Consider the following 24,244-nt stretch of genomic DNA (forward strand, 5'->3'; position numbering starts at 1 on the left):
CAGGCTGGGTGGATTAGCCACGGGAAATTCAGGGTTACAGGGACTGGGTAAGTGGGTGGGTCAGAGTGAGAATCTGTTCGGTGTAGACTCACTGGGCTGAATGGCCTGCTACCATAATATAGGGATTTTATGGGTGAGGAAGAACCCATCACAAAGTGGCAGGCATACCAGCCTGTATTGGTTCCATTGCCAGTCAAGATAAATGGGGAGGGTTTGTATCTGGTTATAAATCAGCCCTAAACAGAAAATGGTTGAGGTGAATGGATTTGGAGAAGATGGTTCAGCAGCATTGACTTACATGTAACGTGGGAAAAACTGATTGAGAAAGACAGCGAGCTGGATTGAAGAAAGACCAGTGATTTGATGAGTAACATCTTAAGTCATGCCCGGAATAAGTATTTCCATCGCAGTCAATACAGAGGCAGCCTTGGCTTTGCCCTTCTGCTTAATTCTTTCCCAACTGTCAGATTCCTAGATATAGCCTCCTGCCCTAAACTCCAATCCTAATATAGAACTGTCCAAGAATCTAGCTTTATTCCCTCTATTACTTTCCACATTTAATCAGTTATTGCATACAGTTCTGGTCACTACACTACCAGAAGGATGTGGATGCTTTGCAGAGGGAACAGAAATGGTTTACCAGGATGCTATGGAGGAATTGCAGCTACCAGATAAAGTTGGATAGACTGGGCTTATTTCCACTGGAGCACAGGAGTTTGAGGACTGACCTGATAGGAAGTTTATAAGATTGTGAATGGCCTGCATAGAGTGGAAAGTATGAGGCTTTCTCCCAGGGTGGAGGGGTCAATTACGAGGGGACACAGGTTCAAGGTTCGTGATGGGAGATGTGCGAATCAAGCTTTTCACTCAAAGAGTGGTGACTGCCTGGAACACGCTGCCAAAGGAGGGGGTGGAAGCAGGCACAGTATCAGCTTTCAAGAAGCACCTGGACAAATACATGAATAGGAAGGGAATAGAGAGATCCGAATCCTGTAAGTGAAGGGCAAAGTGCGTCACAGGTTTGGAGGGCCGAATGGCCTGCTCCTATGCTGTAATGTTCTTTGTTTTTTGATCTTGTTGCCTTGTTTACCCTTTTGTTGAGTGAAACCCATGTGACAGAAAAAGCAGAGATGAAAGAACAGTGACATTGGATAACCTGGAAAGATCAATTGAATATGGGTGTGTTCTACCTACAAACAATTTCAGCTGAAGAACTATGATATAACAGAATTCAGTAGTAACACACACGTTCCTGTAAGTGCCCTGATACACAGGCACTGCATTTCCACTCCCATTAAATAAATGCCAAATAATAGCAGCCATCACAGTTACAAATAAAAGCAGCAGTTTGATTTGAGATAAGGGAAAAGCAGTGAATTAGATCACCATGTAAATAAGAAAGATTAAAGAACACATCTACATGGACAAACATATCTGTTTGTTCAAAACATGAACATACAATTTGCAAGAAGGAACAGGCCATTTTGCCTTTGAACTTGCTCAGCCTTTCAATAAGTTCATGGCTGATCTAATTGTTGGAAGAGAGTTCAATGAAGTGTACAATCGAGATTTATAATTTAGTGAAGGCATCAACACATGGAAGGAAGTATAACGGACAGAACCATCATAGCAAAGCGAGAAGACATGGCTCATTGCTAAAGAATCTTTGATATACAAATCCCTGTAGAATTCCAGCTACCACATAATACATTTTCATTAGCTTCACTGAAGTAAATCCTTTCTTAATTAAACTCCATGCTCCCAGTTGTTGGCTCTGCTCTAGCCTGCCAGTTATATTTGGTACTGTTAATGATCCTCACATACGGATAGGCAGGCAAGCGGCAGACTGAATTTAATATAGAGCAGTGTGAGGTGGCACATTTTGGCATAAGTGTTTGAGAAAGGCTATCTAAACTAAAGATTTTCTCAAGAGTTACTAAAGCACTTCTAAAGTGTGCAAATGATCCCAGATACTTGACTCAAAAACAAAGTTGCTGCAAAAGCTCAACAGGTCTGGCAGTATCTGTGGAGGAGAAAACAGAGTTAACATTTCGGGTCCGGTGACCCTTCCTCAGAACCCGTTTTCTATATAGAAATATATAAAATCCTGATGGGGCCGGATATGCTAGATGCAGGACGAATGTTCCTGATGTTGGGGAAGTCCAGAACTAGGGGTCACAGTCTAAGAATAAGGGATAAGCCAATCAGGACGGAGATGAGGAAGAATTCCTTCACCCAGAGAGCTGTGAACCAGTGGAATTCTCTCCCACAGGAAGCTGTTGGGGCCAGTTCATTAGATATATTCAACAGGGAGCTGGACATGGCCCTTGCAGCTAAAGGAATGAACAGGTGTGAAGAGGAATTGGGAATGGGATACTGAGATTGCAAAATCGAAAATGATCATATTGAATGGTGGTGCAGGCTCAAGGGGCCGAATGGCCTACTCCTGCTCTTATTTTCTATGTTTCAATAAAAGCAAATTTGTGTGATCTGAAACCAGTGCAAGACTTGACTTTGTCAGAGAGGTACAATGAAAATGGTTGGATCAGGCTCTGAAATAGGACAACGAGTCTGAGTGACTGAGACATGCTGACAATTTTTCCCACCGTGTTCTTGTCCTTACTTGGGTGCACTTCATTCTCCTCTTTCCATTGCTCATTTTCCATGTTCCGCAGGAAGTGTGCAGTGGTCCTGCAGAATCGTTGAAATGATAGCCGCATGTATTTCTCCCGAATGGTCAAAGCTCGATACAGGCCCTTGCAGGCAACTTCAAAATCTTCCACGGTTACCTGTTCATAAACGATAAATAATCAAACTCACAATGGGTTTGGAGTGTCCCACAGTTCCTAAACTTCTCCAGTCCTCTTACACCCTCAATCGGGGAAGGATCACCCGACCAGAAACTTAACTCTGATTTCTCTCCACAGATGCTGCCAGAACTGCAGAGATCTTCCAGCAATTTCTGCTTTTGTTTCTAATTTACAGAGTGTGCAGTTCTTGTGGTTTTCATTCAGCACGGATCAAAGATGATGGCTGTACAAGTGGACAAGTCTCAAGGTGAGTTGTCACCTTCACAGTCTGGGAGTAACTGGCTGCAATAAGTCACCGAAACATCTCAAAACCCTTGAAGCACATGTAGATGCGAGTTGCTGGGATGTACTGGGATTGTGGGGGAGCACTTCAGTTTTAGAACATGGAACTGCACAGCACAGGAATGGGCCCTTCGGCCCACGATATTGTGCTAAACATGACGCCAAATTAAACCAATCCTTTCTGCCTGCCCCTAGTCCATATCACTCCATTCCTTGAATATTCATGAGCTTATATACAAGCCCCTTAAAAACCCTTCTCATGACTGTCTCCACCGCCAACCCCTGGCAGCACATTCCAGACTCCTACCACTCTCTGTGTAAAAACTTGCCCCTCACATCTCTTTTGAACTTTCCCCCCTCACTGTAAATGCATACACCCCTAGTATTAGACATTTCAACTCTTAGGAAAAAGATTCTGATTGACAAACCTATCTATGCATCCTCTAATTTTATAGACTTCTATCAAGTCTGCCTTCAGCCTCTGCTGCTCCAGAGAAAATAGCCCAAGTTTTTCTAGCCTCTGCTTATAGCTCATACCCTCTAATCCAGGTAGCATTCTGGTAAACCTCTTCTGCACCCTCTCCAAAGCCTCTACATCCTTCCTGTAATGTAGTGATCAGAACTGGACACAATACTCTAAGTGTGACCTAACTAAAGCTGCAACATGACATCCTGGCTCTTGCACTTAATTCCCCGACCAATAAAGGCAAGCAATGCCATATGCCTTCTTTACCACCTGAAAGACTAAAGAAGAGATTGCTCCCCATCAAGGACAGAAGGTTAATGGGCAATTTGATGGCGATTTTTCAAAATTACAGGAGGGGAGTAAATCTTGTCAATGCAGCAGGAACCAAGCAAAAGTTTCAGTTAACTGCTGAGTGAACCAAACAGGAAAAGGACAGTTTTTCAACTGTTGAGTTATTATGATCTGGAATGCACTGACTGAAAAGTTGGTGAAAGCAGCTTCAGGAGTAAATTTCAAAAGGAATTTGGATAAATAATTGAAAACAGAGATATTTTAAGATCGCATGGTGGCTCAGTGGTTAGCACTGCAGCCTCAAAGTGCCAACGATCTAGGTTCGATTCCAGCTTCAAGTAACTGTCCGCGTCAAGTTTATATGTTCTCCCTGCATGGCTTTTCTCCAGGTGCTCTGGTTTCCTCCCACAGTCCAAAGATGTGCAGGCTAGGTGAAGTGGCCATGCTAAATTCCGTGTAGTGGCTTTGGCCATGGCAAATGTGAATGGGGTGGATGCTGTGTGGTGAGTTAGCATAGGCTTGATGGCTAAATGGCCTCCATCTGCACTGTCAGATTCTATAATACCTGTAGAGGAAGGCTCTAATGACAGCTCTTTCAAATAGTTGGAATAGGCATAAAAACCAAAAGAACTGCGGATGCTGTAAATCAGGAACAAGAACAAAGTTGCTGGAAGAGCTCAGCAGGTCTGGCAGCATCTGTGGAGGAGAAAACAGAATTAACTTTTCAGGGCCGGTGACCCTTCCTCAGAACAGGCATAACATGTTGAACAACCACATTCTGTACTGTATATTCTTAGTCTATGAGGCATTAGCCAATTGACACTGGTATTGCATCATGATTATGTGCATATTCACCAAAGTTTCTTTGTATTCATTTGGGTTGCTTTGGATACTATCATTATTGACTCCGGCTACTTCAATTATATTATGTTTATGGCACCAGCTGGAACACTGTAACTTTCATTGATTAGTAAATTCAATCATTTAAATTAGTTTAACTTTTTATTCCCTTTAGACTTGGCTGAAGTCAGGCTCTTTCATTTATTCACTCAGGGAAGTGGGCATCTCAGACCGGCCAGCATTTATTGCCTGTCCCTAGTTGCCCTTGAGAAGGTGGGGGTGAGCTGTCTCCTTGAACTGCTGCAGTCCATGTGCTGTAGGTAGGACCACGTTTCCCTTAGAGAGGGAATTCCAGGATTGTGACCCAGTCACAGCGAAGGACAGTGATAATTTCTGAGTCACGATGGTGAGTGGTTTGAGGAGAATTTGCAACTGGTGGCACTCCCTTGTATCTGCTGCCCTATTCCATGTAGATGGAAGTGGTTGTGTGTTTGGAAGGTGCTGTCTAAGGATCTCTGGTGAATTTCTGCAGTGCATCTTGCAGATAGCACACACTGCAGCTACTGAGTGTTGGTGATGTGGGTTGTGTGCCAAACAAACAGGCTGCTTTGCCCTGGATGGTGTCAAGCTTCTTGAGTGTTGTTGGGGCTGCACCCATCCAGGCAAGTGGGGAGTATTCCATCACACTCCTGACTTGTGCCTTGTAGATGGTGGACAGGCTTTGGGAAGTCAGGAGATGAGTTACTCGCTGCAGTATTTCCAGCCTCTGACCTACTCTTGTAGCCACTGCATTTATGAATGAGTTTCTGGTCAATGGTAACCCCCAAGAAATTAATAATAGGGTACTGAATGATGGTAACACAATTGAAAGTCAAATGTGTGGTTGTTAAATCTTCTCTTATTTGAGATGGTCATTGCCTGGCACTTGTGGGGCACACTTGCTACTTGGTACTTGTCATCCCAAGCCTGGATATTATCCAGGTCTTGTATTTGAATATGGACTGCTTCAGTATCTGAGGAGTCAGGAATGGTGCTGAACATTGTGCAATCGTCGGCGAGCATCCCCACTTCTGACCTTATGATGGAGGGAAGGTCATTGATGAAGCAGCTGAAAATGCTTGGTCCTAGGACACTGTCCTGAGGAATTCCTGCAGAGATGTCCTGGAGCTGAGATGATTGACCTCCAACAACCACAGCCATCTCCCCATGTGTCAGGTATGACTCCAACCAGCTGTGAGCTTTCCCTTTCATTCCCGATGTCTCCTGTTTTGCCAGGGCATCTTGGTGCTACACTCACACTAGATCCAACAGTCTTCAGCTGCTTCATCAATGACCTTCCTCCCATCATAAGTTCAGAAGTGGGGATGTTCACCAACGATTGCACAATATTCAGCACTATTCATGGCTCCAACACTGAAGCAGTCTATGTCCAAATGCAGCAAAACCTGGTCAAATACCTTGGTCTGACAAGTGGCAAGTAGCATTTGTGATACACAGATTCTGGGCAATGACCATTTCCAATTAGAGAGAATCTAACCATCACGCCTTGATATTCACTGGGCCAGTCATATAAGTACTGTTCCTGCAAAGGCAGATTCAGAGTAACTTGCCTCCCAAAAACCATTCACCATTGGTATGCCACAAGTCAGGAATATGATGGAATAATGCCCGATTCCCTGGGCGGGTGCAGCTCCAACAACATACAAGAATTTTGACAGGCTCCACAAACATTCCCTCCTTCCACCACCGATGTTTAGTAGCAGCAGCGTGTACCGTGTACATGATGCCCTGCAGAAATTCACTAAAGGTCTTTAGACAGCATCTTCCAAACCCATGACCATTTCATGACCAGGACAAGGCACCAGATAAATGTCACACCACCCCCTCCAAGTTCCCCTCCAAGCCACTCACCATCCTAACTCAGAAATATATCGCCCAGTGTCGCTGGGTCAAAATCCTGGAATTCACTCCATGAGGGCTTTGGGGGTCCATCTACAGGAACTGGTTCAAAAAAGCAGCTCACTGTCACCTTCTCAAGTGCAACTAAGGTTGGGGCAATAAATGCTGGTGCCCATGTCACTTGAGTAAATTTTTAAAAATCCTTGTCGCTAATTGTTAAAGAGGAATTCTGCTGTGTTTTTGAGTCTTTACCAATCAGCCAGTGGTACCTCTTTCTCTGAGCCTGAAGTGGGTTCAATCCGCACTCAGAAACTTACTGACCAAGAAAGGAATGCTTATGATATGATTCAACAGACTGGATAATTCTTCCAGCATTCCCCCACTGTTCCCTAAATGGGAACAACTGTGCGTGAGGATATCAGACAAGCCAGACTGCTTCCTTCCTGAATGTTCTAAAACTCAAAAACATAAAAAGAAAATTCAATTTCTGAGTAGATTATTTTTAAAGTTGCTTAACATAAATTATTTGACCATTTATTAACCCTGCTAAATTCCTCTTTACATTATTTAGAATGATATGTATTTGATCATTCATTATCTTTAGTACATCACAATATTGATGGATTATGAGCAATAAAAAAGATAATCAAAAGAAACTGTAGGTTAGGCAGTATTGATGAAGAGAAATAGCTACCATTTCACATTAGTAGCCTTTCATCAGGGCTCATCAGTCATCAAACATTCATTAGCCTGAGATATTAACCGTTTCTTTCCACAGATGCTGCCTGACCCAATGAGCTTTTTCCTGTTCTTATTTCAGATCATCATAGAATCTATACAGTGTAGAAGCAGGCCATTCAGTCCACACCAAACCTCTGAAGAGCATCCCAACCATTCTCCATAACCCTGCATTTCCCTATGACTAATCCACATCTTTGGACTGCATGGGGAAACCAGAGTACAGGGAGCAAACCCACACAGATATGGAGAGAATGTGCAATCTCCATGCAGACTGGGTGGACATGAACCAGTGTCCCTGGCCCTATGAGGCAGCAGTGCTAACCACTGAGCCACCATGCCATCATCCCAAGTCTCTGCAGTATTTTGTGTTTTGCAATGAATGGTTATGAATATTTAAAATGTGCACATAGAATAAGTGACTTTAGGATGTAGCAATGCCTGAGAATGTGTGGTATCTAATTACGCTTGGTTAAATCGTAATGGATTTGACATCATTTGCTCTCGTTTTCTATCAATCAGTTAGCATTTTGTTAATTATTTTAACTGTTACCTGTTAAAACCTTGTCTTGGTTGGATGTGAGTTCAATGTCAGGTTGAGAGAGCATTATTTAGTGTCATGATCCAGGAGCACATTGGCATGAAAATGTCCTCAGCTGACAGAGGAACCTAATAAAGGAGAGCCAACTGCTTCAGCTGTGGACTTAAAATAGGTGGCAGACCTTAGCAAGATTCAATTACAGAGTGAACTCTGACTCGCGCTGATATCTTCACATTCAACAGACGTGACTCTTCCAAGAATCCAGTATAAAAAGTTCAACTGTTCTCAAAGTCAGTAACTGTCGTGCAAAGCAGTCCCCCCATTAGAGAGTGACAACTGAGTGTCATCATACCTCAGCCAGGGAGCAATGTTGAGGAGGCAGGCTACTATTCAGTCAGGGCAGGAATTAAGCCCAAATTGCTGTGCAAACCTAGTGCCATATGATTTCTGACCCGAGCCAGTTTCCAAGCAGCTGAGCTAACACAATGACTCACAGCTCCCTTTAAGCAGGCAATAATCCAAATCCCAATTGCCAGCCACGGTTTCACATCCCTCTGAATGGAATTGATGTCCGTGAAAGATCAACCACCTATTCCAAATCTAGTGAGAGTTTTAACATCTCTGCCAAAGGGACAGATTAGGCTGCCGCTGAACAAATGCAAAAGAATAACCGATTCACAAAATATTTGTGCCTCTAGATGTGAATGTTCTGCTTTAACACTGCAGTTTTGAGGAAGAGTCACCAGACCTGAAACATTAACTCTGATTTTGTCTTCACAGACCTGCTGAGCTTTTCCAGCAACTTTCTCCTCGTTACTGCAGTATTAAAGTTTGCCAGTCTTTTAAGTTCGTCGCCACATGCAATCATCTGGTTATAGGAGAGGTAAAGCTAACCAAGTACTGGGAATAGAGGGTGTGTTGACAGGATGAGAAGGAGTAGAGTGTGACACTACGCCTGAGGACTAGAAACTTCATTCAGGACCAGAAACTATCTGGATCGAATAATTTGTTTCTGTACTGTAAATTTTAGATAATTCTAGTCAAACCTGAAATAAACTTTACTTTTGTCATACATTGCTTTACCTCTGAGAAGGCTGGTTAATGGTTTAGCTAAATAAAAACTGAAAGAATTGCAGAAGCTATAAATCAGAGACAAAATCAGAAGTGCTGAAAAAGCTCAGCTGGTCTGGTAGCATTTGTGGAGAGAAATCAGAGTTAATGTTTCAAGTTGAATGACCCTTCCTCTCAATTGATCTGAGGAAGGGCCACTGGACCCAAAACATTAACTCTGATTTCTCTCCACAGATGCTGCCAGACCTGCTGAACTTTTCCATAAAATTCTGTTGTTAATGTTTTGTTCAGATGAAAGGTCATGGATATGTAACACTAATGCTATTTCTCTCTCTACAGATGCTGAATACTCCTTTTATTTTTATTTTCATTTATCGTTTATCACTAAACTGTCTATCAGACCATTTTCTGTCCTTCACCACATTAACTTCCAGATTCTCTTTGCCTGTTCTCATTCTCAGTTTTATCTGGTGCTGTTCCTGGCAAACTTTTCTACATTTCCTCATCATGCTAGGGTTGGTCACCTTGTTTGTTGGCGATGAAGGGATAAACCAGGAAATGAAGTCACAGATTATTAGGCAATACATTTCTGCTGGTGTTGATGGCCCACAGTACCTCAAGAATACACAGTTTTGCACTGTTGTATCTCTTGATGTATTGTATTTAGAACAACGATGGGGCCATTCAAAATAATGGAAGGTGTCTTCCATGTTAAACCAGGACATGGATTCCACAAGGAGTTTGTATTGGTTACCGCTGCCAATTCTCTTGAGGAAAGATGCATCTTCAACAAGCAAATTTGTGAGAATGAGGCCAAGTATTTTGTAATAGTCAACTCAGCTACTGCAATTAGATGATGGCTGGTAGTGTAATGGTAAGGTCATTAGTGCCCTGGGTGATGTATTTAAACTCCACTCCAGTGAAACTCGAATTCAATAATAAGAAAAATCTGCAATTTTTAACTGAGACTATTTCAGAGGGCAGTTAGGAGCAATGTGGGACTGGAGTCACATACAAGCACAATTGGGGTGCGCATAGAAGATGTGGGTAAGGGGAATTATCCGTAACTTTGGGATAGGAGGCTTAGGTTCAAGTCCTACTTACTCTAGAGGCGTGCAATACCAGAACTCAACAGGTTGGCTGGAAATGGTATAGAAGATTTTGTTTTCATGAATGATGCAGTTGTGATTTTGCTCTAGTTAGGGGGGAATTTAGTACAGTCTGACAGCTTCGTGGTGAATTTTACTGAAAGCAGTTCCAGTGAATGGAAATGATGACTAGGCACTGCCCAATCTAGTACTGCCTGTTTGTATGACTTCATCAGTGCAAATTTCAACGTTTTTCTCTCTAATATTCTTCTGGTTCTCTCCTTGCATTTAAACATCCTTCGTCTACCATCAACTGGCTGAGGTTTCCTGAGCCACTCTGCCCTGCATTGCCCAGTCCTGCCCATTTGACATCCTGGGACACAGAGATTTTCCTCTCTATAATAGCAAGGGTACGACAATACGTCAAAGCCCCATTCAATGAAACAGGGTTAGTTTTACCCCTGACGCGTAGTCTCCAGAAATGACGACTCTCTGAAATTCTGGCACATTTGTGTACGAAGGCAGGCCCTTCTGATCAGCTGATTCTTTGGACTGTGTAACTGCAGGGTCCTCGAGAACTGGAACTGGTTCAGTGATTGCCTTTGCTTTCATGATCATTTTCAACCTAATACGAAGACATAATCCAAGAGTTGTACAACTGTTAATTAGAACAAAGATTGAAACTTGGTTTTGAAATGCATTACCGCCACCAGAAACTGCTCTACCAAAAGCCCTTTCCTGGGACTGGCTTAATTAGTACATTCACTCACTGCCTGCTGTTGTATTGGGCTATGGTACATGTATCACTGAATTTTAAGCGCTGAAATTAATGAGGATGCAGGCAGGTCATTATAGTCAGGCTCACTGCTCTCATCAGTGGGTTGTAGGCCTCTGTCCAGTCACCTCTGCTGGAAGATGGGTCTCAAGCAAACACAGAATTTAACTTTGTAGTCATGTTCTGACAATAATCTATGTAGTCTGAGAAAACAAGAAGGCTAACTTGAGAAAGGTACTAGCTGTTTGGAACTTAAACTTAATTTCAATCTTAGTTTCTGACAATGTTGTGGCTTTAATGGGTGTATTTTGTCCTGGCTCCTTTTAAGGGAGAGATTGAACACCAAGGGGTAACAAGCAGTAATATAAACAGATAACAAAATTTGGAGCTGGAGGAGCACAGCAGAAGGGGCTCTTCTTCTCCCGACCTGAAAAGTCAGCTGATGCTGCCGGGCCTGGTGTGTTCCTCCAGCTCCACACTGTGTTATGTCTGACTCCAGCATCTGCAGTTTTTGCTATCTTAGTAAAGTAATCAGCTTGTGAGGCCTTGGGCTTTTTCTTAAAGTTGGAACAATAGAAGCCGCCTGGCTGGGTGTGGCCAGCTCTCACAAACCAGGATTTTTCTAGCTTTTTATTTAGATTTTAGATTTAACAGAAGCTGCTGGAGTTTTGAAGAAGTAGAAACTTTTCTCCCCCTCTCTCACTTACAGCTCGAAGCTGGGGTTTCTCTTCCTACTGCAGACACTGCATGTCAGAAAATCTGATTTCTGAATCTGCCTTTTTGCCAAGGGGTGTGGTTATAGGATGTTACGATATTGGAACAGCTAATAAAGAATAGTTATTGTATCTATTATTCTGTTAAATTTTCCAACAGAATTAAATTATTCCAAGCTCCTCTTTCTGTTGTTATATTTTAACTATGCTGTTTGAATAAATTGTGTTTTGCCTAATGTTGTGTAGTTTGACCAACTGAATTTCATCTGGAACATATCATCTTGCATTTAGGCATTCAGCATGAAAATAGACTGTTTGGTCCAACTCTTCCATGCTGACCAGATATCTTAAATTAATCTAGTCCCTTTTGCCAGCATTTGGCCAATATCCCTCTAAATCTTTCCTATTCATATACCCACCCAGATACCTTTTAAATGTTATAATTGTACCAGCCTCCACCACTTCTTCTGGCAGCTCAATCCATACCCTCTGTGTGACAAAATTGCCCGCTAGGTCCCTTTTAAATCTTTCCCCTCTCACCTTAAACCTATTCCCTCTAGTACCCCACCATGAGCAAAAATGACCTTGGCTATTCACTCTAACCACGCCCTTCATGTTTTTATGAACCTCTATATAATCATCCCTCTGTCTCTGACACTTCAGGGAAAATGGCCCCAGCATATTCAGCATCTTTCTGCAGCTCAAACCCTTCAGCAATGGCAACATCCTTGTGAATATCTTTGGAACCCTTTCAAGTTTCACATCTTTCCTATAACAGGGAGACCAGAACCGCATGCAGTATTCCAATCTAACCAATGTCCTGCACAGCCGCAACATGACCTCTCAACTCCTATACACAACACACTGACCAATAGAGACACGTATACTAAACGTCTTCTTTACTAAACTATGCAGCTGTGACTCCACTTTCACGGAACTGTGAACCTGCACCCCAAGGTTCCATTGTTCAGCAGCACGGCACAGGACCTTACCATTAATTGTATTAGTCCTGTTGTGATTTTCCTTTCCAAATTGCAGCACTTCACCTTTATCTAAATTAAACTCCATCTGCCACTCCTCAGTCCATTGGTTATTTTGAAATAAGAAAAGTTTAAGGTCTAGGCTACCTTCTTAATATATTTGGAGGGGTCTAGTCTGGTCCACAAAGATTTACTGTTGAACAGTCAAATGGAAGTGTAATGGCTCAACACATTGCTATTCCAGTATTAGTCATAGATCAAATTATTGAAGGGAAATGGGGTGAAATTGATGGCATAATGCATTCCTCAACCAACATCACTGAAACAAACAGGTCATTTATCTGAGAGATAGCAGGAACTGCAGATGCTGGAGAATCTGAGATAACAAGGTGTACAGCTGGATGAACACATCAGGCCAAGCAGCAAAATTTTCTGATGAAGGGTCTAGGCCCGAAACGTCAGCTTTTGTGCTCCTAAGATGCTGCCTGGCCTGCTGTGTTCATCCAGCCCCACATTTTGTTATCTCATTTGCCATGTGGGTTACCTGGTGCACACAAATTACTTCCGATTTTGTGTTCAGAACCACAGTGGTTGATTTTTAAAAGATATTCATTGGCTGTGAAACCACTTCAGACACCTCAAGGCAAAAAGATTTGCAAGATCTTTCTCCTTCACTTTCTAAACACATTGAGCCCAACAACAGGAGTTTACTAATGATGTGTGATTCACACCTCCACCCTACTCTCAAAAGGTTAAGCTGCAAACAAAGAAGGAGGTGAGATTTAATCGATAAACGCATAGAGTACGAGCATTCAAATCAAGGGCCATCTTACAAGGTAAACTTCTAGCATCCCAGCTGTTTTAATTTCACTTTTTCAATCTAATCTCACTGTAGAAAGACGAAGACACGAACTATTAATTAAGAAATTTGTTGTTGGCTTTTACAGAACTTTAATATTGTTCATTAGTGGGAGCTTTTCCTCACATCTTCATCAATACAAGTGCAAGAATGCCGAGGTTGTTTGAAGTTCGGTTGTTTATATGACAAGACAACATGATACAGATTGTAATTGGCATGTTGTCGACTGACTGTAGTAGTGTTATGTAGGAGGCAATGGGACCCTGGGTTTGCCTAAGCCCCTGACCAATTCAAAAAAGTCACGAGGCTGAAAGATTTTTCTTTTATTTAGAAGAAGGGTCCCTGCTTATGAATGCATGCTGATGCAGTAAATGAACATAAGCCACATGACAGGCTTAAAATATTATCTTTAATTGGGTATTGTTTTAACTAATAGCATGCTCAGGATTGTCATTCAAATACTGCCCAATCACGGAATTGCACCAAACACTAGACACTTTGTTTTGGGTTTTGCAAGCATGGATTGCATTCTGCCTCTGACAAATGACTCAAGAAACATGCTGTTTGATTCAATCAGGTAATCAGTGACGGACTACATATTTGACATTGTACCAACATTGAAATTCATAACTAACATTTCTCAGTTGTGTGATAGACAGAATATCCATTTTTTAAAGTTCATGAATGAGATGTGGGCATCTCTAGCCATGCCAGTTTTCATTGTCAATCCCTAAACACCCAGTGGGCAGTCAACCACATTGTTGTGGGTCTGGAGTCTCATGTAGGCCAGGTAAGGATGGCAGTTTCCTATCCTAAAGGGCATTAATGAACCATTTGGGTTTTTCCCAATGCTCAGCAATAATTTCATGGACATCTTTAAGTCCTTAATTCCAAATTATTTACTGAATTTAAATTCCACCATCTGCTGTGGCAGGACTTGAATCCAGATCCCCAGAACATTAGTGATAATGGGAACTGCAGACGCTGGAGAATCGGAGATAACAAAGTGTGGAGCTGAATGAACACAACAGGCCAAGCAGCATCTCAGGAGCACAAAAGCTGATGTTTCAGGCCTAGACCTAGTTGCTGCTCCTAAGATGCTGCTTGGCCCACTGTGTTCATCCAACTCCACACTTTGTTATCCCCAGAACATTCGCTGAGTTTCTAGAATAATAGTCTAGCAACAATACCATCCGGCCATAGCCTCCCTTATTTGATCCTTTCGGACATAAAGGCAGTGAAATGTTTGTGAAAAGTAACACTAGTATAGGCATTGTATAGTAACATTTGAAGCTGAATGCTTGATTCATTGCTCCACAGATACATGGATTGGGCAGAAATTATCAAATCAAAAATTCTAAATGCATTAATAACTATAATAACAACTATAATTAAGAACCAATTGATGATAATTAGCCAAGCTCACAATGTAACTAATATATTCTTACTTGAAGAAACATAAATTCATATGCAAGCTCCCACTCCCTGCAAGCAAAAGGAATATGTTCAAGTCTTGAACCTTTTTGAATTACCCGGAAACTTGGGAAGCCTATAGTTTCTCATTGGTTTCTCTACGGCAATGCCTCAGCTAATCAGATTTGCTAACTAATAAGTATCCTTTTCTCCTGTCATACAAACTGTTGTCATCATTTGTAACTTGGTATTCTTGAATTGCCCTGGTCATCAGTAACATGCTCCAACAAAGTCTCTCCTTTCAGCCATTGGGAATCATAAATAAATAAATACATTAAATAGTCATGTGAACTTGATAGAATATTCAATAGCTTCAAATGTGATAATAAATTCCTATTGCATATCAGATTTTATTTCCCCTGTTGGCAACTATGTTTTAATACATCACCCTGGACTAGCAGCTGGGAGACTGGGTAGAATTCTTCATGCGTAAACTCACAATGCACTCTTTACTTCCAGTCTAAGTGATTCCACAGAGTACAAAGCAAAATCTTTAAAACAGCAAAACCAAAGTTTTGTTTTTTGGTCCCCAAAACAAACTCTACTCTCTGACCACCACTTCTGCATTTTGTAACCTTTTGCTTGAGGATTCCTTTGCTTTCCTGTCAATTAAATGGTGTTGCATCTCAAGGTGTCCAATTGGGCAATTGTCAGCCATATCGAATGGCGAGATCTCATCTCGTTCATCTTCATCTTTAGCATCATGGGCGAAGACTTTTTCAGCCAAGACCCGTGCTTCTTCATCAAACTCTGTAAAGGATTGTCAGGTAGTTACTTAAAATGACAAGAAAATTTAATCAATGAGCATTAAACTATTAGCAGCAGGGAATCGCCATTAAAATTTAGAGGCACAGGACCATTCCCATCGCAAATCTACTTGAACAACCTTTAAACAAAAAATAAGACTTTTTGTACAGAGTTGTGATGCTTTTAAAACTTATTTTAAGAATGAATACAACCTTTCAGTTAAAAGCATGTACTAGATATCATAAAACTATTGTGTGGTGTTGATTGGTTTGTCTTCATGAGGCAGCTCTAATGCTAGAAATCACATGACTCTAGGTTATAGCCCAACAGATTTATTTGAGAACACAAGCTTTTGGAGCCTCGCTCCTTCCTCGGGAGTTAATGAGGGGGTAGTATCAGACTCAGAATTTGTGTGTAAAAGATCAAAGGCTCACATCACTGATGAGAATGAATTAAACAAACGTAAGATGCTGTACTTATACTGGTGGCGTAAAGAAGAGGTGATATTTTTGGGCAGACAATACACGTTAGGTATGACTGATAAAATCTTTTGTTCTCTCAGGACTGTGACTTGAAAAGAATTTGGTGATTCCAAAATACATATTAACCAAATAAAACCTTCAAACTGATGGAAGATTTAACAGCATCTTAGGTTTGTTTATAGGTTGTCATCAGCGGTGTGATCCTCTGACCTTTTACTTATAAATTCTGTGTCTGATACTACCTCCCTCACTAACACCCGAAGAAGGAGTGAAGCTCTGAAAACTTGTGTTTTCAAATAAACCTGTTGGGCTATAACCTGGCGTTGTGTGATTTCTGACCTTGTCCACTCCAGTCCAACACCAGCAACTCCACACCATCAGCACTAGTGTAGGAAGGCTTTATAAATAACAGGGCTGTTCCAAGTTAGTACAAAAGAAACACACAACCACGTTCAGGCAGGCTTGAAAAGCAGATGGAAACTGGAGAATTCAGCTTTTATTCCTGTTTTGATATAAAGACCCCAGTGTCATCCATTCGTTTTGCACTTGACAGGCTAAACATTTGTAACATTCGTGAAAAATAACTTGCTTAAATCTAATGCCAGTATTCATAAATAAGACCAATCCTGCTTGACACTATGAATCAACCTAATGGGGCAACCTTTAGGATTATTTACAGTTTTCTGTGTTTCAGCCAGCTCTGGTCTCTGTCAGTTCTAGTGAAGTGATGATGGTATGCCTGCTAACATGGTAAGTTTCAAGGCTCACACTTTCCCTGAAGAATCCTGATTCAATTACATCTCTCATTCTGCTGGCTCCCCTGAAATTGTCTGCAGTGTCCTCTTGCAGTTTCATCTCTGTAAGTCCATTATTGGAGTGGCTAGGCGTAACTTTATTGAAAAGTAACAATAACGATGGTCTCCCCTACAAATCATTTTTTATTAGCTATATCTAACAACTCTGAAAATGAACGTGAATCTTCCTTTCTGTCCTCTCTCTTTAGTTATTAATACACATAAAGTAAAAGTTAGAGGTAGTAAATACTGCTGATGCCCATTAAGACAGAGCCACCTTTCAACTAAATCATGGCTGATTTTATTACAGGATCCCCACTGTGTGGAAACACGCCCTTCGGTCCAACAAGTCCACACTGACCCTCAGGGCATCCCATCCAGACCCATCCCCCATAACTCTGTCCTAATGGACTGAGTGGCTGTTCCTAGCTCCTACATAAATTGACTTTCCAAAGTCTTGCCTTTTGTTTGCTTCATGATTACTGCATATGAGTTGGAAAATGTAGGCCAGACAAATTGAAAGGACTTTTAGATTCAATGGATTCCAGAAAGCACAGCATTGCATAGATTTAGGTAGGTTACAAGGTGATGGTTCAGGGAATTTCTGCGACAAATTCATAATGAGTAGTGCTTGAAGTTGAGTCAAAAAAGTTAACTTCTACTGCAGACAACATGGTGTGGAGCTGGAGGAACAGAGCTGGCAAGGACAACTTAGCACCAACCCATATGGCCTGTATATCTTTGGACTGTGGGAGAAAACCCATGCAGACACAGGAAGAAGGTGTAAACTCCATGCAGACAGTCACCCGAGGGTGGAATCGAACCCAGGTCCCTGGTGCTGTGAGGCAGCAGTGCTAATCACTGAGCCACCGTGCCACCCCTAACAAAATGGTGTTTGAGAGAAGTTCAAATGAGGAAAAGTGGGTGTAAAGCAACAGGCACCTTTGGGATTTGAGCCCAGCATCTCCCGTTTACAAGGCTGGCATGTTAACCAACTAAGCTACCTCAACTCTATACTACATCGTCCTTTTATCCCTTCATGTCTGAGATCCAATACTCAATAGATCTCTGGCCCATCCAAAAACAAACCAATTCTTTCTGACTGACTATAGAACCAATACTTACACACATGAATTACTCAGTATGATGACCAGTGCTTTTCAATGCTCTCGGTCTCAATGTTTTGTCAGCCTAATTATATTTTGGCCATATTCTGAGTCTCCAAATTGAAACACTACCTCATAACACATTCTGCAGAAGATATAACCACTTTCCAACACAATACATGGCTGGAAAAAGATGGCGATCCTTTAAAGTACAAGATAAATATATTTTTGTTCCGACAGGGATCAATTATTGAGCAACAATGTCTGAGTAGGTAGAACCTTGTCTCTGAACAAGAAACTCCAGATTCAAGCTCCACTCCTGGAAAGAATACTTATGACATGATAATGACAAGTTGAAAATCAGCCTACAAACATTTCCAACAGTTCCCCAAAGGAAGGGAAAGTGTATGAAGATGTCAGACTAGTATTGAGAGATAATATGAAATGTTAGCTGTATTCCTAAATGCCAATCAAATCTGTCCACAGGAGCAGTTTAATCAGAATGCATTGGTTTTAATTCTCCTACCTAACTGATCAATATATGGATTTGGACCACACATAATTACAGCAACAGATTAGACTCCCTTCCATGTGCCTGAAAACTAGTTCAGATTAATGCAAACATTTTTAATATCATTCAGTGGTGTATTAGCTCACAGATATAAAACAGAAAGTACTGCAGAAACTCAGCAGATCTGACGAGTGGTGAGAAATAAAGTTAATGTTTCGAGTCCAGTATGACTATTCTTTGCAGATCAAAGAGTCATACCAGACTTAAAACTTTAATCCTTTTCTCTCTGCGCAGATGCTGCCAGACCTGCTGAGTTTCTCTAGCACTTTCGGCTTTTATTTCAGATTTCCAGCATCCGCAGTATTTTGTTTTATTAGCTCACAGAACTTGTGAATGTTTTGTACCTGGCTTTTTGATTTTCGACATCTTGGTAGGTAGATCACAGAGATTTCTCTGTCTGAGGCAGAACACAGCAGTAGATGAGATTCAAAGTCAATCTGACGGTCTTTTACGGAGTTTGGTCCTGCTTTTCGGTTGCTGCTTGACCTCGCCAGTTCCTCTCCTATTAAAGGCTGGAAGTATTTATACATGTAGCTATTTCTGGAGGAGTGTCCTTGAGTGTGAATGCTATGTGATAGATACTGCAGTGTAGTTACTGGGTTACCATCCTCAGCATTAAAAATTATTTTATTAGGTTTTCTCAATCATGCACGTATTATAGAAATTGATGCCCGTTAAGGAATTTGGCTTCAACCATTGCAAATAAAGCTGAGTGCACATGCAGATGGACACTTCTGGGGGCTGGGGGCGACCTTGTAACCTGCAAAGGAGAGCTTGTGAAGGTTTATAAAATCGTGAGGGGCATAGGTAATGTGAATAGCCAACGTTTTCTCCCCCAGGGTAAGGGAGTTCAAAGCTAGAGGGGCATAGGTTCAAAGTGAGAGGGGAAACATTTAAAAGGAGCCCAAGGGGTAACAGAAGATGGTGTGTGCATGGACTGAACTTCAGAGCAAGTGGGAGAGACAAGTACAATTAGAACATTTAAAAGGCATTTCGACAGGTACATGGATTGGTAAGTTTAGAGGGATATGGGCCAAACACAGGCAAATGGGACTAGTTTAGTTTAGGAAACCTTGTCAGCATGGACGAATTTGACCGCAGGGCCTGTTTCCATGCTGTATGACTCTATGACTCTATGACTCTATAAAAATGCCAAGATCCTGACACCTGGCCTGTTCACCGTTTGAGGTACTGTGTAACTCCCACCGGGACAGCAGGGGAGCGGGGCTGGGTTGGTTTAGTGATTTAAATGTACAAAAAGGAACAGTAAATTCAATTTGTGCCATCCGTCTTTATCTGCTAGCAGACGGCTCTATCTGAAACTCACCGGGGTCAACACAACTAAAGGACAAAAGAGGATTAATGACCTGCAAGGTGAAAAAACTTTAAATAGTGAACCAAGACATCTGCTTCCCTATATAAGTGAGAAATGTTTGCCAGCTGGGTGACAGAAGATCGGCTTTCTGACTGAGCAATATTGGCGTATGAAGGCCTTTTGGCAGCTTATACCTCACATCTCACCTTGACCTATGTTAAAATATCATGTAGACCAGTAAAGAATTGGCAACACACTCTCAGCAGCTAAGTAGATCAGCGCATCCCTGAATTTCTTTGCCTCTGACCCCTTACAGGATTTCGCAATTTTCTCCTCATAACTGCATCTTCCAGATAAAAGCAAAAAGTGCTACAGAAACTCAGCAGGTCTGGCTGCATCTGTGAAGAGAGCAGGAGTTAATGCTTTGAATCCAATGGCTCTTCTTCAGAAGAAGAATCAATATTCAACTTGAAATGTTAACTCTGTTTCTCTGTCCATTGATCTTGTCAGACCTAAGATAACAGTGTGGAGCTGGGTGATCACAGCAGGCCAAGTAACATCTTAGGAGCACAAAAGCTGACGGCACGGGCCTAGACCCTTCATCAGAAATGGGGGACAGGAAGGGGGTTCTGAAATAAATAGGGAGAGAGGAGGAGGCAGATCGAAGATGGATGAAGGAGAGGATAGATGGAGCAGAGACAGAGAGGTCAAAGAGGCGGGGATGGAGCCAGTAGAGGTGAGTGTAGGTGGGTAGGTGGGTAGGTGGGGAGGTAGGGAGGAGATAGATCAGTCCAGGGAGGAACGACAGGTCAAGGAGGCGGCATGAGGTTAATAGGTAGGAAATGGGGGTGCAGCTTGAGGTGGGAGGAGGGGATAGGTGAGAGGAAGAACAGGTTAGGGAGGCAGGGACGAGCTGAGCTGGTTGTGGGATGCATTGGGGGGAGGGGAGATTTTGAAGCTTGTGAAATCCACATTGATACCATTGGGCTGCAGGGTTCCTAAGCGGAATATGAGTTGCTGTTCCTGCAAATCTTAGGGTGGCATCATTATGGCACTTTAGGAGGCCCAGGATGGACATGTCGTCTAAAGATTGGGAGGGTGAGTTAAAATGGCTCGCGACTGGGAGGTGCAGTTGTTTATTGCAAACCGAGCGGAGGTGATCTGCAAAGCGGTCCCCAAGCCTCCGTTTGATTTCCCCCATGTCAAGGAGGCCACAATGGGTACAGCAGATGTAGTATACCACATTAGCAGATGTGCAGGTGAACATCTGCCTGATGTTGGAAAGTCTTCTTGGGGCCTGGGATGAGGGTGTGGGGGGAAGTGTAGCACTTCTTGCGGTTGCAGGGGAAAGTGCCGGATGTGTGGGCTTGGTGGGGTGGGAGTGGTGCCATCTGGAGCGGACAAGGGAGTCACGGAGAGAGTGGTCCCTCCGGAAAGCAGACAAGGGTGGGGATGGAAAAATGTCTTTGGTGGTGCGGTCGGATTGCAGATGGCAGAAGTGTCGGAGGATGATGCAGTGGTTGGCAGAAGTATCGGAGGAGCGTTTCTCCAGCGCTCTCTGTGTTGGTTTAAGGTCTTCAGCATTCACTGAGTTTTGCTTTTATATCACATTTTCTAGATGACTGGCAGTATCTTTGCCCAGGCCATCACCTACATTCTGCTTTCCAACTGCTGAGCTTAGCCAGAACAAGAGGGCTGTGAGATTTTCTGCCATGGCTGAATCCCCGCAATCCTTGATATCATAGACTATTGTACCAAAAAGGCAATCAAGGAGCTCTTAGATCGCCCTAAATTTCATTCATATTAAGCAATTCCATCCCGTTGATGCTAATTGGTGCGTAACCACCCTAATATTATCATGCACGTCTGTGCAAGATATCCAGGAAACTGCCAAGATTCAGTGCCACTTAAATGGGAATTAAAAAATGCTCAAGATGGGACTAATGGTTTTTTTTTAATTCATTCATGGGATGTGGCCATCACGCACTGGGCCAGCATTAAATGCCCATCCCTAATTGCCCAGAGGGCAGTTAAGAGTCAACAACATTGCTGCGGACCTGGACTCATGTGTAGGCCAGACGCTGCAGTTTCCTTCCCTAAAGCATAATAGTGAATCAGATGGGATTTTCCCCAACAATTGATTCATGGTCATCACATAGGGGCATGGGCCTGGGTGGGATGCACTTCAGAGGGTTGGTGTGGACTTGAAGGGCCAAATGGCCTGCCTCCGCAACGCGGAAATTCCATTATTAGATTCTTGAATCAAGTTGAATTCAAATTCCGCCAACTGCCACGGTGAGCCTTGAACCCGGACCCCACGAATATTATCCGGGTCTCTAGACTAACAGTCTAGTGATAATACCACTAGGCCATTGCCTCCCTGGCTTCCTTCCACTGCAACACAGATGAGGTAAGATAGTATCTGCATGAGCCCATGAGTAGCTATAGAGCAAGAGACCAGCTTGCTGAAGAGATGGTTCAACTGTCTGCTCAGAGATGGGGACACCCAGCCATGTGCACTGACCTGACGCTGTAGTATGGTAATGGCCGTGTGCCACATGGCACAGCGGAGAGGAGTGGATCTGCAGCAGGGCAGAGGTGAAAATGGCAGCACCTCCTCCGGCAGGAAGAGCAGGACACTGTCAGGGTCCCTAAAAACCTCACAACTAGCTGCCAGAAATAGCCAGATAGAGCACCTGAGCTTTGGCAGTACCAAGGATGACCGCACTGACCCAACAACACAACACCCCTGCCCCATCCCATAGCATTCCCCCTCTGTTAATGACACCCACTGCTTGCCTTCGCCTCCTACTGTATCATTTAACTCAAGACTGCTATTCACTTGAAAGGTCAGAGGCAACAATGGAGATGGCTGAACAAAGGAGACTCAAAATATCATTTATGGCTCTCGAGCACTTTTCATGATTTTGACAGATAGTTTAAGCAACATAGTGATTTCCCCACTGAAAGCTTTTCTCCCACTTTCACTCTGAGTTAGTACCACCCCGTTTCTGAGCTATAGGCAGGCTGCTCATCCCTTTGCTCTGATTGCTGAGGTGCTGGTGAAGAATGTTGCTTCAGTTTAGGAACCTGCAAGGTCTGAAAACTCCAAGAACTACTTTACTGCATGTTTCCAGGATAGAATCAACCATAGGGTGGGAGGAAGAGAAGGCAGCCAATGTGGCTCAGACTGAGACCTGGAAGGGGTAAGGATTGGTGTTGCTATTTCAGTAGCGAACTCTCTGAGTTCTTTCTGCTTCACCCATGGGGAGACAGACTACTACAATCCTTCGTAGTGCTGTGCAGGGCTTTGATTGATTCTTTATTCTTCCGCAGATAGTGGGTGTCACTGGTGTGAATGTCATTTGCTGCCTGTTCCTCATTGCCCTTGAAATAAATGGTTTTGTTACCCAAAAGGAGTACTCAACTTTCTCCCAAGTGTTCTCCCCCTGTGTGACAGACTAAAAACAGGGAGTTGCCTCAACAAACCCTTCTTTATTTAAGAGATAATGAGAACTGCAGATGCTGGAGAATCCAAGATAATAAAGTGTGAAGCTGGATGAACACAGCAGGCCAAGCAGCATCTCAGGAGCACAAAACTGACGTTTCGGGCCTAGACCCTTCATCAGCTCTCTGATGAAGGGTCTAGGCCCGAAACGTCAGCTTTTGTGCTCCTGAGATGCTGCTTGGCCTGCTGTGTTCATCCAGCTTCACACTTTATTACCGTCTTTATTTAACTCTTTGGGTACCAATACTCAATGTAAAATATCCATTCTTTGCAACATTTCCCTCTTATTTCAATTCACTAGAGCATAGGTCTGGCCTTCTGTGTTATTAGCCAAATGACATTACCACTAGCCCAACATCTCCCCTGCCAAGTCTCCATCTATAAGGCTCTCACGAACACCGCATATTGTCTCCCGAGCTCCTGAATAGCTTTCTTGATTGATAATCTCTAATGCCTAGCATCAGAGCTTGGAACACCCTGTTCATGCCCATCATGAGCCCATCTTTTTTTAAAAATTCTTTCAATCAGTGAAGGCAGTGGCAGCCGGAAACAAATTTCAGGAATAATTGACAGTGCATTAAGATGCGCCTATGTTACATGCCATTTGGCTGTGTGATCTCATTTGCTACCATATGTCTTGATGATGTCCATCTCTCTATCTCCAGTAGCTGTGTATTTTAACATTTCTAATGAAGCCAAGGTGGCTATTCCGAGAGGGTTTCACATGGTTCCTGGCTCCACCAGGAACTATGCACTCTCTGACCCCTGCAAGGCAAGAAAATACAGAGCTCTGAATGAGAGAAATAGACTACAAGGAAAGGATGGGCAAAGCAGGCCTATGGATGGTGCCTGAGAGGGAATGAGATGGCAATAGCATGACAGCTGGAGTCACTGA

At 42.7% G+C, this 24,244-nt stretch overlaps 1 protein-coding gene across 2 annotated transcripts in view; it reads right to left on the bottom strand.

Moving 5' to 3' along the window:
* Window positions 1-19,017, bottom strand: part of ampd1 (adenosine monophosphate deaminase 1 (isoform M)) — a 49,993-nt gene extending 30,976 nt beyond the window's left edge. The window contains exons 1-4 of one of the 2 annotated variants that reach the window (XM_048553273.2): window positions 18,871-19,017; window positions 15,402-15,576; window positions 10,486-10,651; window positions 2,624-2,789 (exon numbers count right to left, since the gene is read on the bottom strand). In XM_048553273.2, coding sequence (XP_048409230.1) covers window positions 2,624-2,789; window positions 10,486-10,651; window positions 15,402-15,576; window positions 18,871-18,892 — 529 coding nt within the window. In that variant the 5' untranslated portion in view covers window positions 18,893-19,017. Of the gene's footprint in view, window positions 1-2,623; window positions 2,790-7,879; window positions 7,988-10,485; window positions 10,652-15,401; window positions 15,577-18,870 lie in introns of those variants that run through there. The other variant, XM_048553274.2, reaches the window with a different exon arrangement.
* Between the last annotated feature and the right edge of the window lie 5,227 nt (window positions 19,018-24,244).

The sequence above is a fragment of the Stegostoma tigrinum genome, chromosome 21 (genome assembly GCF_030684315.1).
Source record: "Stegostoma tigrinum isolate sSteTig4 chromosome 21, sSteTig4.hap1, whole genome shotgun sequence".
Lineage (NCBI taxonomy): Eukaryota > Metazoa > Chordata > Chondrichthyes > Orectolobiformes > Stegostomatidae > Stegostoma > Stegostoma tigrinum.